Below are 18,912 nucleotides of genomic sequence, written 5' to 3' on the forward strand. Positions count from 1 at the left end.
ATGCATAACGCAACCCCAGCCATTACTATAGCTTCTATTCTATGCGCCTTATAATGCGGTGCGCCCTATATATGAAAACAGTTTTCAAATAGGCCATTCATTGAAGGTGCGCCCTATACTCTGAAGTGCCTTGTAGTGCGGAAAATACGGTAAACAAATAAATACAAAGAAATGGTCACAGATTTTGGGTTTGCCACACTCGTTCAATCAAATGTGACTTCAGAAGATCCTTTTCAACGTCCTCCTGTCTTTAACAGGGATGTCTCAATCCAACACACTGATTGCCAGTGGCGCCTGGTATGGCTACTTTTGTAGGATCGGATAGCATCGGATTTCGTCAGGTGATCTTCTCTTTGGAAAGCAATGATAGTGAAACAGCATCTTGCAACATTTGAAGGTACCAACAAGGCTCACATTATTACAACAAATATGATTTGTCATTTACAACAGGATCACCCAATGGAGTACAGGATTTATCAGAGAAAGATATTGGTATTGGATCAGTGTTGGTTCGGTATCGGCAAAACGTATCATGACAAAATCAGATTGGATCTGCAGTCAAAAAATCTGTATTGGGACAGCCCTAGTTTTTTAGGTACGGTTTATTTCGCGTCTGCTGCCATGATACTTCTTAATCTACTGCTCCAATTAGTCACTCCGAGTATTCTGTTAGAGGCAGTCTTATCTAGGGATGGGTACCTTTCACATTTGAAACGATACGGTACCGATACCCGGTACCTGGCAATCGGTTCCGGTACTCAACGGTACTAATTTTTGGTACTTTTCTGTGTTTATGTGGTAAAAAATATCAATTTGTTTAATAATAAAATGTAACTTTGTTTTCAATTTAACATATTTATTCTTCAATATATAACCTTGCAATGCTGTGTTCAAGTCCAGCATGGAAAATCGCCTACTCTTTCACTCCCCCACCGTCACAAGGATGTATTTAGGTACCTAAACACGGTACCTTTTGATTTTAAGTGAATCGGTACCCGGTACTTTTGATAGAATTTGGTCGGTACCTATAAAAGTACCTAACAAGGTACCCATCCCTAGTCTTATTTTAAACTACAGTTTTACAATTCCTTGAGGCTCAGACTTGGTTAAGAGCAATAAAACAGCAGTATGGACACACCTAAAGATTATTTGGACAAATAATCAGTTTCAAAAAGACCTGAATTGGCAGATCTGGCCTAAGCAGCAACCTCGGGTCTAAAATATGAGACGTTGCTGAAGTGCTAAAACCTGCCATTTCTCAAGTGTCTGCTTGAGAATGGCTCCGGAAAAACCAGAATTCACAAACACACCAAGCCCAAAAAAGCCATTTTCGAAGCAGAAATTAACCTATTCAAAGCCTGACCCAAAAAATGTCTCCTCTCTGAATCACTACTTGTGCTGTTGGCACACACTGTACAGGGGGTGAATAACTGTAACTCAGCAATTAAGAGGATAGTAAGATTGCGAGTGCATTACCATCTGAAGAGGACCTTTTCCTGTGTGTCGATGTAAACATCCTAAACAAATCAAGTTTTGTGGAATTGAACAGTACTTGAAAATATATCTGGATACTTTTATGTCTAACCCGCTAAATACAGCTAATCACTGCACCTTAAATGTGCAGATTTGCACCTTAAAGCTTCTGCACTCATTTCATTTCTGCTCATCATGCTCACACCAACCACTGTGTCTTTATAGGTCAATGCTGCTGCGCGGCCTCATTAAACAAGTCTCTGAAATGCTTTAAATTTCAGACAGATACAAGTCTAATTTCAGTCTGCATGGGTTCTAACTTATTTCACGTGTTTTATGTAAATTTAGTGTTGAGGTTTAATTTTTAATGGTAAAAAGTTAATTTGTGCTGGCTTAATATTATTTTATTGGCTTAGTTCTAATTTGCATGGTTAAACTTGGAAGCAGGTGTTGTTTTATGCATCAGATGTCTGAATTTTTCATTTTCTATCTGTCTGAGCTGGACACCACTAAATTCTCTTAAAGTGATGATGTGTGTTACTACTTGATATAAATTCAGTCTTAACCCTTGGGAAAGTTTTCCAGCTTGTCATGGCAGTCAGTCTTTTCTGGTTTTTAAAACATCTCATCCAAGTCCTCTTGAATGATTAAACCTGCAAGTTTGATTTGTTTGATGTAAATCTAAATAAGGCATTGTGAGTCTCCCGTCTCTCACTGATTAAAAACTTGTAACTTATGAGGACTTATGAAGACTTAGAGGATCTGAATATTTTATTTTTAGTTTGTTCCTTTATCCCACCTGGGCATGTTTGTGCTTAATAGACAGCATAGTCCTGTTTAACTTCATTTTGTTTCTCACACAAATGAAGTACTAAAGACAACAGGACTTAAAAAACAAACACCTCGGATACAGCTTTGTTGATTTCCTTTACTTTCCCCTGCTGAATTACCCTCTTTTCTTTCAGACACTTCTCCTCCTGCCACTTGACACTTACAAGCAAACACCGGAGCCGAAGCCTTGTGCTGAGGAGACAGCAGTACTGCCAGAGCAAGACATCTCAGGGGAGACCTGTGTGTGCATATATTACCCACTCCCCCCACAGCCAACCTGCACCGGTCCTGTCAACACATATGGCTCTGAGGCTTATCTCTCAAAAACACAAGGGCCTGCTCTGTCATGTGGGTCAACCCGGCTATTTCTCCCAGCCCCGGCAGAGACGCAGCACCTCTACACCCACTACACACAACCACTAATTGATGTGGCAGAGATCCCGACGTCCAATTGATTTTGATTACTGGCCTTCGCAGGGGAGCTGGGACACTTGGTGGGTGATGCACTTTTCCGTTTCAATTAAAATCAAAGATGAGTCACAACGAGTCAGAAAATGGTGCTGTTATGCAGATTAGCCAGCAGGTTCTTAGCACCGATTGAGATGTCCCTGTGCAATTTGGTGCATGAGGGACGCACAACGCTCCAGCCTCCCCCACCTCCCTTGGAGGAAGCTTCTAGATACTGGATCAAGTCTCACAGGAGCATGAAGAGCCAATTTGGGGCAGTGTTGGCTCTTTAAAATCACAAACAACAGGAAGCAGAGAGTTCCTGCCACTTATTTTTTATACAGTAACAGAAAGGAAGTGTCCAAAAGATGTTTTGAAGACTATCAAACTAATTCAGAGTGAAGCAGCTTTTTCTATCCTGCTCCTCACCAGGAGGGGAAATTACTTTACCTCAGAGTGCATTTCATACGGATGAAGCCAAGATTTATTAGATACGCTTTAAGACAAGTGTGTTAAAGCTGAACTACCCCTCAGGGATGAAATCAAGCAGGACATGTATACAAGCTAAGCTGAGAAGATGGGACAAAGTGGTTATAAAATCACTTTCATTGTGGTTATTCTTATAAGCTGCTCGTCGCCCACAAGAAACTCCCAGATCTGCAAAAGTGACACCATATGTTCCCGGCTTTTATATGAGCTTTTATAACTTAGCCTTGGTTTCTTCTGTCCTTGAGCAACTCATTCAGCCCTGCACAACATGAGAGCCTTTGAATATTTACACAGAAAACCTCCACACCATCAATCTGTGGTGTAAGCTGCATATTACAGGATGTATCTGTCACAAGACAGACGTTATTGATCCAAAACAGGGAAAATGTGGTGATGCTGCAGCAGGTTATCAGAGCAGAAAATAAAACAGCCAAAAACATGAAAACACAGTAAATAAACCCTAACACTACACAGTAAAAATCTATACCTGCAGACGTTCCACTCCAAAATAATAAATGACAAGCCCAAGTACAATACATCCACAGCGCAGAAATCGAATTAACTTCAACATATAGTGGATGTAGCTTTCTTTACAGAGAGGTGTGTGCAGAGGTGATGAAGAGTAAAACCAGTGGTAGTGTTAGAATATGTGGGAAACAGAAATGTGTGTAGTGTTAAAGGTGCCAGAGAGGCAAAACTGTTTTATGTTCCTGCAATGAGACTTAAACTGGAATCATCAATGTGCAGTGTCTATGCAGATGTGTAGCTTTTTCTGAACCATCAACCCATCACTCAAGAAACATTCTTGCAGATGTGTTTTTAGCTATTTATAAATTTTCTTAATTCTATCATTCTATCTAATTCTCAGCTATCGGTTGAACTAGCAAGTTTATACTGCTCCAATCGGCTTCACCTCCTAACAAAGACAAGCTCAGCTTTGTTGGATGACAACAGGTGGAGCTACAATCAAAAGGAACCCCTCCCATTTTGCAAAATGTGCATACTTGGGCACCTGTGAATGAAGCGAATTATTTCAACTCAAGTCCAGCTATCAAGTTAGCTCTGCTTCTGTGTGCAAAACCAAAGTGAAGTTTAACTTTGTTGGATGACCAAAAAGTAGAATTGCTTTTGAAGAAAATCTATAGTGGCCAGTAGGTGTCAGCCAATTTGCAAAAACAACAACACAAATGCAAACGCAACAAAATGAATGTAAAAGGAAAAACAGGAATGCAAAAGCCACAACACAACGAAGTATAGCCACAGTAGAAGTTGAGGATAGTTTTTCCAACAAATAAACGGACTCCTACCGAAGAAGTCTGATATCGGTCTGCATTCATGCTTTATTTAGAGAATTTTCAGCACGTTACTTTCACACAAAAACACCGCTAAATAAGGCTCTAGTTCCCATTGTGTCGTAAAACGGCGCTACCTCTGCTGCAGAGCCACAGCTGGCTACGAGGCGCTCACCGCTTAGTGTATCAGTCCGCGCACGCGGCATGCCAGATATAAACAAACGCAGGTAGTCTACCAGGACTAGGAGACAGGATGAGAACTGGAGCCTTATTTAGTGGTGTTTTTGTGTGAAAGTAACGCGCTGAAAATTCTCTAAATAAAGCATGAATGTAGACCGATATCAGACTTTTTCGGTGGGAGTCCGTTTATTTGTGTTTTTGGTCAAGTAAAAATTGGCCCTGTCTGAGTGCAGAGGAAACCGGCAGAGGAGCAGGGAGGGGGTGTTTGGTGTGAGCGCCCTGGGCTTCTGCTGCACAAAATCACTGCTGTAGGGGTAATTTCTGCCCTAAACCTTGTGATAGGACCCAACTTGTTCCATCCCGGAGTATCACTTTAAAGTAGAAAGGGATTCTGTGGATCGGAAAGAGTTAGGTAATTCATTCCACCATTTGGGCACAACAGAGGAGAAGAGTCTGGCGAGAGATTTAGAGCTACCCTTGGCTGGGAGCACCAGACGTGATCTGGCATTTAAAATTGCACACTCACGAGTGAATCAAGTAAACACAAAACATTTGTGCCATGAGTACGAGCCAATTTGTTAAGTTTTAAAAGAAAAAGCCCATTCAAAATACAAAAGAAGTCTTTCCAATGCCTTAAAAAAAATAAAAATCTGAGTTCATGTGGCAACACTGATGATGCAAAAACCAAATAGACAAACAAGAATAAACAATGCTGCAATATGCATCCCAGGCCAGTAGTTGGCAGTAAACTCTGCAATAAAAGTACACTGTGAATAACTTCATTATTTAACACAACAGTAAGCACAAACTTTGAAAACAATCAAACTACATGCAAAAAAATCTGCTCTTTGCCGAAAGGAGTTAGCAGCACAAATACAACTCTGTAGTCTATTGTTGTTGTCCTCCCCTGACATGAGCATTTGACTGGAAATGACAAATGAATGTGCAAAAGAGTGGCATTACTTTTTTTGCCTAAGATACCCTTTCAATGTAAAAAAAAGATGACCAAGGAGTGAAAATAGTGTAACCACTCTTATTTGGGTTTCCTGGTAAACAGTTTCTCAGCTGTGAGAAAGAAGCAGATGAAATTTGAGCCATTTCCTGGATGAAGCTGAATCCCATCCATGCAGGGGGCAATTAAAGATAAACACTCAGAAATCCAGCGTCAGGGTTTCAAAGTAAAGACCTGTAGTCTTGAAGCTCTTTGATGTGGACTTTCCCTAACATTGTACAGTGGGTCTAACTGAGTGTTTGGAGCCAGTGTTTGAAGCAGCAGGCTCACACTGCTGCTGTACTATTTTGTTTATACTCCTCGTGTGTCTCTCCTTAACTCCCCCGACAGCAGCGGCAGCAGCTTGGGATTATTTGGGACATTGCATCAGACCCAAACAGTCACTTGTTATGCGCTCATTCTTTATTTATTTAGTGCCAGCCTTCATTAGCCACATCAACACTGTAGGTGAGGCTTGTGATATGCATGCAAATGACTCAGACTTTATTACCCATCCAATATTTGTGTTTACAATTAGATGCTGCCATAGTAACTTTGGAGCTCCTTCCTCATGTGGCCTTTTTCTCTTCCTCTTTAGCTTTTAGTTGGAAGCGGAGCTGACATCATAATTATCAGACGTCGCTGATGACTCTTCAGGTGATTGTAAAATCATTAAGATGATGCTCTGGCAGATGTTTGTGTCTAATTGCCTTATTAGCAGGGAGGATGAAGTTGGGATGTGGTTTGATGTTCGCAACAAGGAGCTGCAGTGTTATTGATCCTCAGGCGCCACCTTGAAAACTAGTAAGTGGCTGCAGTTGATGTGATGCTGGGAGGACCACGCCTCGTCCAGCCGTGCTATGATTGCAGACTGATTCGTCTCTTTCGCTTTACCCTTCCTGCTGCTCTGTTTGCTCTTTTTCTCTTTGCCCTCCTGCCTGTGGTGGCTTCAGGTCATTCACTGCGCCATGGATCGCCGGATCCAGTAAATAACTGTCAAACCAGTATCCTGTTGATGGTTTTGTCTGCCTGCCCCAGCATCTTGGCACCTGTTGCTTACTAGGGATGGACATTGCAAGCAAAAGACCTCTCTAGAGCTGAAACGATTCCTCGAATGATTCGAGGTACTTGATTACAAAAATTACTCGAGTAATTTTCTCCGCCTCAAGGAATAGTTTAATTTTTAAAGAGGTCACAGAGTGGTATTTCAAATAGAGCTGAGGCCATATTAAGAGAGTTTTCAGACCCCTCAAGCTACCTCTTATACAAAATAGCAATTAGCAACAAATCTAGCTTCTTTTCTGGAGTTTGGAGACTAATGGGTCATTCTAAAAAACAGGTGCCATTTGGGTCCGCAACATTTGATGAGATGTACAAGGCACAAAAAATGTGTCAAAGTGTGTTTACAAATTTTGGAGCGACCAAAGCAAGTGCTCTTATTGACATGCTGTATCAGAAAATTCTATTTCTTAAAGAGAAAAATTTTCATTTGAAAAATAACTGCTCTTAAACTAAACAAAAATGTATTTATCCGATTACTCCATTAATCGATGGGATTTTCAGTAGAATACTTGATTACTAAAATATTTGATAGCTGCAGCCCTAGACCTCTCCAATATTTGCTCGTAACTAGGGATGTCCCGATATTACATTTTCACTTCAGATACGATACCGATACTGCAGCATTGAGTATTGGCCGATACAGATATTAATCCCATACGATATCAGCATTAAACATACATACTTTTATTACTTATTTTGTAGTATGTCTGTCATGTTAGAAAAGGCTTAATTAAGTGATATTCAAACAAAGAGCAGTAGTCAGCAACAGTAGGTATGAGGAAAAACTGACCCATTTATTATCAACCAATGGGTAACAGAAATTTTAACATTAAACATAAGAATATACTAGTAGTTGAATAAAATAAAGAATAAATTAGAAGACCCAGAAAATAACCTAAATAAATCAGATAAAAACAGCAGGAGCGGAGTCTGGAATGGACTGCTTAAATCAGAGATTTTAGATGCATTGCGATATAATCCGATACTTGTTTTTTTGCTGATATCGGACCGATATCCGATATCAACATTGGACTAGGACACCTCTACTCGTAACTGTTTGAAGATTATTTGAAGATTCCCATCCCCGTCGATCATTAAACTATCAAACTGTGATATGCTAAACTAACCTCGCAGAGTATGCACTGCATCTCACTTTCGTTCACTTCCTAATCCATATTTGAACGTCTCCTTGTTCTTGTTTTGACTGTAAATCCACCAGCTTGTTGACTTCTGGACTGGTTCCGTTAATTTTGTCTGTTTGTTGCTGTGGTCAACTTAAATATGATCTGGTTTAGACACGGTTTGTTTTATATTGAAAGTCATGAGGCATTTTAGATGGTTTTGTGAACAACTTACTGTCTCGAAATTGACGCGTAACAGCTCCGGCATCCTGCACTAAACTGCAATATGCCGCAGATAGGACAAAGCGACCATCACATGAACTGTTTGATTTTTTTTATGTCAATGACTACTCGAATATTCGAAAACCACCGCCTATCCCTATTGCTTACAGCCAAAAACAGCCAAAAAAGCAGCTTAAAGCGTCTCTTAGTGGAGTCTGTTGCCTGTCAGATTTACGCTCGCTCATCCATCCACTCATACCAGTTGTGTGTTCATCACAAGAGTCAAAAGTTCCTGCCGTTCCCATGCCTATGATGAGCCACTCTTCATTCATATTGGGGGTTAAAATCTCAAACCTGTTAACACCTGGGCTGGCTCTTCTAATAACAATCTGGTGTCCACATGTTTTTTGTTTTTATTTTGAAAGTCAACGCATGTTTTCATGTGGTTTGGGTACACGGCCTCCTGTCTTACTTGATCATCTTGGCACAAACCGATGCGTCAGCCCGGAGACAGGTTATCAGCTTCTATGATACATTTCAACCTGGTGCCACTCTGGGCCTTCATCCCTCCCAAACACTTTCGTCTAATCATTATTTTTTGTCGAAAATGTTAGTTGTATCGTCATCGTGCCTGACTTTTTTGTTTAGTCTTAATTTTTCGTCCTTGAAAAAGGTTTGTCGACGAATATTTTTCTTGTACTAAATTAACACTGCTTAACTTATTGACTTCAATCGGAAGATCTGGGGCTGGATTTGGTGTATTTTGGCTGTAAAAATCTCCTACAATCTTTCTTTCAAAGCTGCATTTTACTTTGTTACAAATGAAAACCCAAGTTGTGGAGAATTCTGGAAAAAACTGATGACAATCGTATTTTTTTCCATGGTTGAGCAGCTCTACTTTGTGGCAGATTTGCATCTTCTTATCAACTACAGAAAGTTTTAACAATGGAGAAACTTTGCAGCGGGAGTTAACTCAAACATTTCCTTCTGTCAACATGTGTCAGACCTGTAATGTACAAACAGATTCACTGTAGGTCACAAGTACAATGTGTGCTCCAACAACCTAAAGGGCAGAAGTGTTGGTGCTTATTCTAAATGAACACACTGGAGAAATCTGTTGTTATCCTCTTGATTGTATCCAATGCTTCTCTCTGGGATCTCTTTGTCTTTGCAGACTCTGCACAATTAACTTCACAAATAGGGAACTGGTGCACACACCTTTGAAAGCCTCTCCACATAGGCACTCTATGGCTGCACACATGGGAAGTTTCCTTGTACACTTGCACAGCTCGACACACCTGAACAATTACAGAACTTGGCTCCTTCATGCTGCATTCCCAAGGCGGAATATTTACTCCTCTGTTACGCCTCGTCTGCAACAAGTGACGCACAGAGATCTAATGGTGGGGCGAGGTTGCACCGCCTCTGACCCTCTGTAACAGAGGCTAATAGGAGGAAAGTGTCTACAATGTGTAGCTTCAAAGCCAACAGCAGTGTGTGTGAGTGCATGTGTAAGAGTGTGTGTGGTGGTTCTGCGGTATGTTTACGAACTGTGACCCTTATGCTTCTGCAACACTGAAATGTGTTGTGTCACACACAGGGGCACCGATATTATGCTGTTTAAGGGTTCAGTGTGCAAGCAGAGAGACAGAAAAGCACAAGACTGTTAGAGCCTCGGTTTTGGAAAGTCGAAGAGTAGCAGAGGCAGCGCCCCTGTCCCGGTTCTACTCTTAGACTCAGCTCCAGCGCTCGTTGGAGAAATTATCGCCCCATTCACTTCTCTCAGTCAGAACTGCAGCACTGTGTGATGTGTCAAAGTCTCCCCTCCCTTGTCGCAGCAGGTGAAATGGGTGCCACTTATATCGCACTTACCTACCTCGACAAATGAAGCACTTTACAACCAGCCTGTCATTCACACTCAATCACCAACCAGATTGATGGTGGTGGAGCCATCAGGCATCACACTGTCTTCTAATAGAGTACAATTTTCACACATTTTAACATATAGGAGAGGAGACAGGAGGGAAATGTCGACCAGCAGCTAATGGATCACCTGGTCTACCTGTCACAGGGATCCTAAGGTGGTTTTCAACCACAGGAACTTCCCCCCGAAACTAAGTTTCTGAATGGTGAAGCATAAGAAAATACACAGCTGTGATTGACTTGGTTTGATAACTCCTAAGCAGCGATCTTCTTGGAGCTTGATGGTGTGAATGTGTCTATGAATATGTCGGTAGATATCCAGTTTACAAAAGCTGTTGAAACACGAAAGAAGTCCCTGGGGATACATCCTAGTTTAGTTTTCTATGTGTCAAAGTATACTCATCAGATAATTTTTTAATGATGATCTAAAGCTGTTTGGGAAAACTGCATCCTGCTGAAAGTCTTCAATCAACAGGGTCCCTCTTTAAGCCAAAACACCAGTTGAGCCCTGCAGTCTTCATGGCTTTCAGAAATGGCTTTGACTGACAATATCTTTGCCACTTGTGTTTCTCTTCTTCCTGGTGTCAATTAAATCAATCTGCAGTCAAAACTAGGGAGGCACCGATACTAATCCTGGTATCAGGGCCCTGTTTTACGAAGCAGGATTACTGCCTAGCGAGATAGCTTTGAGGATAGGTTCAGGATTTCCTGTTCTACGACACAGGATCACTTCTCAGCGAGGCAAGTCTCCATGGCAACGTACGCCGAACGGCTAACCTGCTCCGGGGCAGGTTAGGTTCCAGATTGAACTCGCAGACAATAAAAACCCCGCCCACTGACCAATGAGCCCTCATGAAAAAATGGCTTGTCCGTTCTTAGAGGATCCCGTGGACATCGGAGCTCGCACTTTCCGAGGAGCATCCGGCGCACGAGAGTTTTCAGGGACCGCACCCAACCACTCTCTTTTTCGGATGACCACCTTTATGAAAGGTACCGGTTTTCCAGGTAGGGGTTGGTAGTACATGACGCTTTCTACAGGTAGTTAAAGGGAATGAAGAACTCTCATTGCCGTAATAAGATCTTCGATGCCAACACTATTGTTCCATGACAATATTTTATTGCCCGTCTTAAAATTGTGACAGGAATTCATGTAGGGCTCATGTGGGCTACATATCACACAAAAAATGTAAACACGATAGGAATGAACAAATGAATAAATTCATCTAAGAAATAAATTAGGTATGTTGCTTGTTTCAGTAAAAGTGCATGGTGAACAGTGCTATTTCATGATGATAATGGCACAAAAGATTTTTTTTGCACTACCCTTGCGCATTTAGACTGTCAGCAATTTTCTGCCAGCACTCCTTCCGTGCTTTAGCAGCGGCGACGGTGTTGCTTTTAACGTTAATTACATGTTTCACCTCGTCATACTTCCTCATGATCACCTCCTGCTCCTCCTGTGTGAAGTATGTAGTCCTTCTCCCCCCGGCCTGCTCTGACACGCCAGACTGCTCCATGTTCGCGATTGGTCGGATGCAGCGGGCTTCGCCTTTTATGCATGCACACGCTCATTGCCTAGCTGGATCCACTTATGAGGTTGATAACCAGTGTCGTAAAACCATGTAGCGAGACCACCGGCTACCGCGCTCAGTTCAGCAAGGTAGCTCCAAGGCTATCTTGCTAGGCTGAACTTGCTTCGTAGAACAGGGCCCCAGTCTTGGTGAAAACGCAAACAAAGGGCCACAGGAACCTTGTAGTTCTTGGGAATGTTTTGAGAACAACCTTCTATACCTGGCTACACTTAAGTAGAAGTCTTGTAACACCAAATCCTTAAGGGACCAAAGTCAAAACTTTCCTTTTAGTAAGTGAGGATTATTTGATACTACATGTCGGTCAAACCAAGTCTCTATCAAAGCTTTGTGCTCTGATTGCTGAGAACAAAAGGAGCTAACATCCTCAGAAGTCTCTCTCGAATCGACAACTCCTCACCTGAACCAGAAGAGTTCATCTCTCATCTCTTTCCCTCCCGCTGTGTGAAGTCCTGGTTGCCTTTGCTGAGGTCATAGAGCAACATCTGCCAGACCCAACTTGCCTCCTGCTCTGCTCTCTACCATCCCCCCCCTCCCCCCTTATGTCCAGTTCTGGATTAGAGATGGCCTAAGCCCCCCCTTGCATGCTGCTCTGCATGGATTAACTCTTCGGGAAACCGCACTGCAGTCACACATTAACCTGCAATCACAAGAATCAAGAAAAGGGGACACTGTGAGCCAGCGTCTGCGTGCAACACGTTACTCAGACTGAGCTGAAGCTGTGCCAAGTTCAGAAGCTACAAAACACAGGGACTCCCTCGATGGTACCATGATTTCTCAGACAGATCTGGAGGGTCACATAAAGGCTGCAGATTTTTAGACTGTTAAAGGGTTTGTCAGGATGTCTTGTTCCAGCCAAAAGACTGATCCTTTAGATGTGTCTTTGCATAAAAAATCCATTATTATTCATCCTCTCCAACCTGAGAGATTCAGGGATGACATTTAGAGACGTCTTTCTCGTAGGAACCTCCCCTCTGTGGCGGAGACGCGTTTAGTCACACACATTCCTCTGCTTTGGAAACAAACCAACACACAAACAATATTTTCACACAATTTGAACTTGCTCATCTCTGCATCAGCTTCACTGAGTGTGAAAGAGTTTACAGTCGCTGTCAGCCTCAGCTGAGCACAAAACTGTGGCTGATACAAAGCCATGAATCATTCAGCCTGAGACTGATCGACAGCGTTCACCGAGCACCCTGGGGACATGGGTAATGTGGAAAATGCACACATGCACCGAGCGACAGACATGTGCAGCCATTTACTCCAATAAATCACACATATCATGCTTCAGCTGGAGGAGAGAGTGAGGAGGAGGAGGAGGAGAGGGGAGCTGTGTTCTTCGCAGCAGCAACAGTTGGCTGTGTCGACTGAGAGGGAAAAGAGTTAGCTGCAGTAGAGGCAGACACACACGCTCGCACATATACTCGCCAGGCGGCTGGAGATGGAGATGGATGAGGCAGCCGAGGGAAGAAAAGGTGAGAGATAAAGCCACGAAGCCAAAGGGCTGAAGGGATGCCTGGCAACCGGTGGCCAAAAAAATAAATAAATGAGGATGCAGTAATGAGAAAAAGAAAAGAGAGGAGAGAAACACACACACACTGTGGAGACAACAAAGCACTCACTGGAGTCATCCGAGTCGTATCCCTCCACGTCCGGCTCCTCATCCCTCCTGGTGGCCTGCGAGGAGGCGGAGGCTCCGGCCAAAGCCCGCTCTGGTTTATCCTCATTGGGGCGGTCACTTTCGGTGGCAGAGGCGGCAGCCGAGGAGGCGGAAGAGGCAGAGCTCTGGGGCCCAGCGTGGCCCGCTTTAGGGGCAGGTGCAGAAGGGGGGAGGCCCCTGGGGTAACGGGGGAAGTAGTCTGAGATCTGCTTGATGGGCTGGATGGGGCCAGGGCACACGTCAATGGCCATGTGCTCCTGGATGCTGATGGTGGGTTTCTCGCCTTTGCGTTGTGTCATGCATGCGGTCCAGCCCGGAGCCCGCTCCCAAAACCAAAAAAACTACGAAAAGAAAAAAAGAAGATGAAGAGACCCTCCCCCCTCGTCCTCCTCCTCCTTTCCCCTCTTCCTCTTGCCTTCCTGGAAGAGGTGGGTGTTGCTCTGGGTGGACAGGTCCAGGTGATGTGTGGATGTCCCCACACCGCTCTACATGGAGGTCTAAAAAGTCTGCTGCTGGGTCCTCCTCAGACCTGGACCATGCTGTCTGACGGGCTCACTCACTCTACTATGTTCCAGCCTCCCGCTCTCACTCTCCTCTTCCTCTTCCTATACCCCCACACGCTGCCCACGTCTGTGCTGCCTAACAGAGAGCAGAGAGAGAGTGGTGTTTGTGTGAGGGAGTGTGAGGCAGAGGGAAGGGATTACAGAGGAAGGAGGGAGGGATCAGCTGATGTCACTGCCTAGCAACCGAGTGGTAAACAGGAACCGTCGGCCGAGGTGCTTAATTATGATATTAACCCCATCCATCTGTCAGTGGGAGGGAAGATCCAGCACAGCGCCAGACGTATGCATGAATGTGTGTTATTGAATGAGTGTGTGCGTGTGTGTGTGCATGTGTGTAACTTTGGTGCTATGATCAACAGGACCATGTGCAATAACTGGATGTTTTGTTTCTGAGGTGGAGTTATGGCTATGAAAATTTGTCTTTTTCACTTTTTCACTTGTTGCACATCAGCTGAACATTTTCAGTTCATTCAGTATTTTTTGTTTTTCTCTTCAAGAGCTGTTTTATTTCCTCCAACAAAGAGGCTATGTTTCTGGGAGAGTTTCTCTGTTTGTCTGTGAACGGAAAATTTTTCAGGAAATGTTCAAAATAAGGAAGAAGTGATTAAATATTGGTGGCGAGCCGGATCACCGTCTGTATCCAGGGTTTTTTGGGTTTTTTTTTTATCATTGTGAGATACGGCCGTTTTCACCATATGTGTACGTAACTCCATGATAAATGGTCAGATTGCTTTGCAATACAATACAAGACAAGGTCACTATAATTTCTGACAGATGTAAAAATACGATCCACATCCTGGCAATATTCTGGATACTAAGATCCGGAATATGAAATACGTAATCATAATTTTCAACACTGTCAGGTAACAAATTATCGTACAAACCTGCAACTAACACCAAATAGTAGCAGACAGTCTGCTGAAAGGGAGTATAACATTAAAGTGTCTCATTATGCTTGGTGGAGGTCTGCGCTCTCAGTGCTTTTTTAGTTTATTTTCTTTAAGACCTTTTTATTGATATTACGCTGCACAAATAAACTACACCATGAGACTTAGGCACACACAGATCAACAGAAACAAGGCAACACAGCCCTGACTTGTAACCTTTGATTCAGACTCCTGTAGGGAAGATATGAGAAGGCAATCCAGCAGATTTTAAACATGATTTCCTGTGTTCTGAAATATATGTTGTGTAATGTCTGAAGCCAGTCTTGCCAAACTGTCCTATGGTGTGATTTGAAATCTGTGCAGCCATAACATCCTTCAGAGTAGATCGAAGACAGTGATATGTTCAATATTTAAAGTACAATTCCTAAAAGCTTTCAGAAAAAAGCATAAAGTATGTGGGCTGTCACCAGTTCTTCCTGCTTGTTTTCTCCCGTGATGGTTCAGAGGGAAGTCATGTTTGACCATGAGCGGTTTTGCAATCACAGTGATAATGCTACTGTCGTGATCTGAGAGATCTCTCATATTTTCAACGTCTGTCAAATGCCAAAAGTCTTTGACCACAGAACAGCTAACAGAAGTGATACATTAATGAGTTTCACTATTTCATTTTAAAGCTTTTCAGGTCAGTTTCAGTATGTTTTTGATGCAATGTGAAACTGTTATCAGTCAGCAAATCTGGGAAATGATGAGTACGTGCAACAGGTGTGTTTCAGATCTCTTTAAAAATCACAAAGACACAGACAGAAAGATATCTGAAATATGCAGGGATCTTTTTTTGCAACTAGAAGTTCCAATATGTTGATTTTCAGACAAAGGGATTTAACAATTTAAGAAGTATAAAAGCAAAAAAAAATAAATAGAATAACCTCTATTTTACTTAAATGTTGATTTAACATCATCCTAATGTTATTTAAAATAACATGTAACTTTATACTTAATTTTTCTTTTAACTTAGATGATTTTACAACTATCATATTTTCTGTTTCACCGCTTTCATTAAGCATTCATCAGATGAATTTAAAAAGTGCTTCATAAAAAGCTGTTACGCTGCATTTTTTAAGGCCACTGATCCTTCATAAACTGAGCTTAAAAATACTGTTAAACTCCTTGTTGGTAAAAGCCAGAAATTATTTTTTCTTTTAGAACGGATATGATCCTTCTTGTCATTAATCAAAAGTTTTATGCATCCTCTGTGGAAATTTTTTTTAATTTTCCCTTGAATACAGATGATCTCACAATCTAAACAGCTTCTACTATGAAAGTCTGTCACATTTCTAAAAATAGAGAATCAACTGATGTAAAGGAGCTAAAAATCTCCCCCACTCCTGCTGGCTTAACTTCATTATTACCCAAATTACCTTTTTTCACCTGACTTTTCTACTAATAGACACACAGACCTTTATTTATGAACACCATGCTCACTTTACTGTGTAAATGCTTCCACAGCTACATCCCAGTTCACCTATTACACACCCCGATGTTATCACACATTTCTTCATTACTCACCATCTGCTGCAGTTTTGCAGGTGGCAGCAGAAATATGTTACAGAGAAAATTTTCATGCTTGTTTAATAAACACAGTCATACTTCATCATATGTATGGATCTGCTCAATGCTGCTGCCGTCATGGTTAAGTGGGGTCCTGATAAAGCTGCAGGATGTGTGCTGATACCGCAATTTGCAACATAAATTTTCACACTTGCAAAGAATTATAGGTTTTCAGGTAGCTAGTGTATTAGGTAAGTCATTCACCTGTGCAAGTTCAGACTGCACAATATATGCATGCAGATTTAAGATCAAATTACTAAAGTTCATCATGTTCTTCTCTGATTTTTCCTTCCACCATGTCTACACTCTTTATGCTGCTCACATTACATAAGAGAAAGAGTCACACCCTCTCTGGAGAGACTGTCCCTGCAGATTCACCAGGAACTGTAACCTCTGCTGCAGTCCTTTCATCACATCCACTGGCTCGCAAACAGCACAAACATGTCAGCAGTGAACAGATGATGCAGCGCCCTCTTGTGTTAGCTGCGGGCAACAAGTGTGAGCTAAGTGCAGCTAAAATTCAAAGGCTGTACTCAGGCTGCTTAATGAGCTCCATAAAACAATTTGATGCAAAATGAGGATAATTAGATGATGTGCTTTTCTTTCTAATCTATGGTGCACACACAGTTCCCTCAGCACTCTGAATATGTTTTCTGAAAAAGAACAATACAATCAAACTTAATTCCAAAACAAAGCCTGGCATCAACGTGCTGCAGAGTTTAAAGCTTTACAAATATTCAACTCTGGTCCCAGTTGGGCTTTTGGATGAAGCGTAATAAAATAAAGAACATAGCAGGTAAGAAAATACAACATAGGAACACACCATAAAACTGCAAGAAGCATATTTAGTCATTCAACACACATAATATTCTCTGACAATTACCTTATATCACTATGTTAGGGGCTCAAACTGTGATAGGAAAATTTAAATCTGTTTGCTTTTCATGTAGCCTGCTGCCATAATCTTGGTTACTGCCCGGTTTTTGGAAAGAGTTTTACAGAGACCGGTTGTTGATACATTTGCAAACTAATTTGAGGACTCCAACATGCAATAAGCTCTTTAAACAACATTTAGCTCAGTATATCGAAGAAAAATGGGAAGCAGAATCAAATGTCAAAATTTCAGATGATGATTGGTGTTCTTTGTGGAAAACACATCGAACATCCACCAATTCACTGATTGGGAGGGACCTCTCCTGGAAAAATTTAATTCGTTATTTTTATTACGCCCAAACTTAAGAGCAAATGTTACAAAAGTGTGCCATGCTGGAGAACCTGTGGAGCCATGGATGAAAACCATTTGCACATTTTATGGACATGTGACAAGATTAGGGATGGGTACCAAATTAGGTACTTTTATTGGTACCGACCAAATTCGGTCAAAAGTACCAGGTACCGATTCACGTAAAATCAAAAGGTACCATGTTTAGGTACCTAAATGCATCCTTGTGACTGTGAGGGAATGGAGGAAAAGGTGATTTTCCATGCTGGACATTAATACAGCATTGCAAGGTTATATATTGAAGAATACATTTGGAAAAATGTATATATACATACATATATTATGAAACAAATCTATATTTTTTAACACATAAACACAAAAAGTACAAAAAATTGGTACAGTTGAGTACCGGTACCGATTGCCAGGCACAGGGCATTGGTACAGTATAGTTTCAAATGTGAAAGGTACCCATCCCTAAACAAGATTAAGTTTTTTTGGAAAGCTGTACATAAAACTCTTCAAGAAATATTATGTTACAAAATTCCTGTTGACTTTTCTGAGGGGGCTGTTCAAAAGTGAGACAACTATTTGGTAAAAAATACTGTTGATGGCTGCAAAAAAAAAATCTACAACCAAGAAGTGGGGCGGAGTGGAAGAAATTGTGGAAGAAATATTCATAATGGAAAAACTGACGCTTCATTCGAGACCTCAGGAAACACAGATGGATGGCAAGTGGGAGAAGTGGACATTATTCAAGATAAAATACAGTGACATTGCTACAAGGGGTGAAAAGCAAACTCCCAACTCCCAACTCCCAACAGTGACTTTAATGTTATGCATTTGTGATGTGTAAAACATGTTTGAAACAGCCAATGAAAATTTAAGATACCAAAAAAAATGCACAAAGCTCTAAAACCTAGCATCAAAAATATCTGCTGTCAGTTGCACCTCCTGGGACAAAAATGCCAGACTGGTTGGAGATGATAGAAAGTCAACAGTAACTCAAATACTACTACTACTACTACTACTACTACTACTACTACTACTACTGAACACACAACATGTCCAACCTTGAGGCAGATGGGTTACAACAGCAGAAGACCACACCGAGTGCCACTCCTGTCAGCTAAGAACAGGAAACTGAGGCTACAATTCACACAGCAACACCAAAACCAGACAACAGAAGATTGAAAAATGTTAGCTGGTCTGATGAGTCTGGATTTCTGCTGACATGTTAAGAAGGTAGGCTCAGGATTTGAAGTAAACACCATGAAAGCATGTATCCATCCTGCCCTGAATCAGCAGTTCAGGCTGCTGCTGGTGTAATGATGTGGGGGCAGGTTGCTCTT

The 18,912-nt window shown here is 41.8% G+C and overlaps 1 protein-coding gene across 1 annotated transcript in view; it reads right to left on the reverse strand.

Annotated features, from left to right (window-relative positions):
• doc2b (double C2-like domains, beta) overlaps window positions 1-18,912 on the reverse strand; it is a 221,898-nt gene that overhangs the window by 196,858 nt on the left and 6,128 nt on the right. The window contains exon 2 of the mRNA XM_074672166.1: window positions 13,246-13,922. Coding sequence (XP_074528267.1) covers window positions 13,246-13,582 — 337 coding nt within the window. The 5' untranslated portion in view covers window positions 13,583-13,922. The remainder of the gene's footprint in view (window positions 1-13,245; window positions 13,923-18,912) is intronic.

This window comes from Halichoeres trimaculatus, unplaced genomic scaffold, assembly GCF_033239565.1.
Source record: "Halichoeres trimaculatus isolate MK-OKI-2021-1 unplaced genomic scaffold, fHalTri1.1 fHalTri1_scaffold_6, whole genome shotgun sequence".
Classification (NCBI taxonomy): domain Eukaryota; kingdom Metazoa; phylum Chordata; class Actinopteri; order Labriformes; family Labridae; genus Halichoeres; species Halichoeres trimaculatus.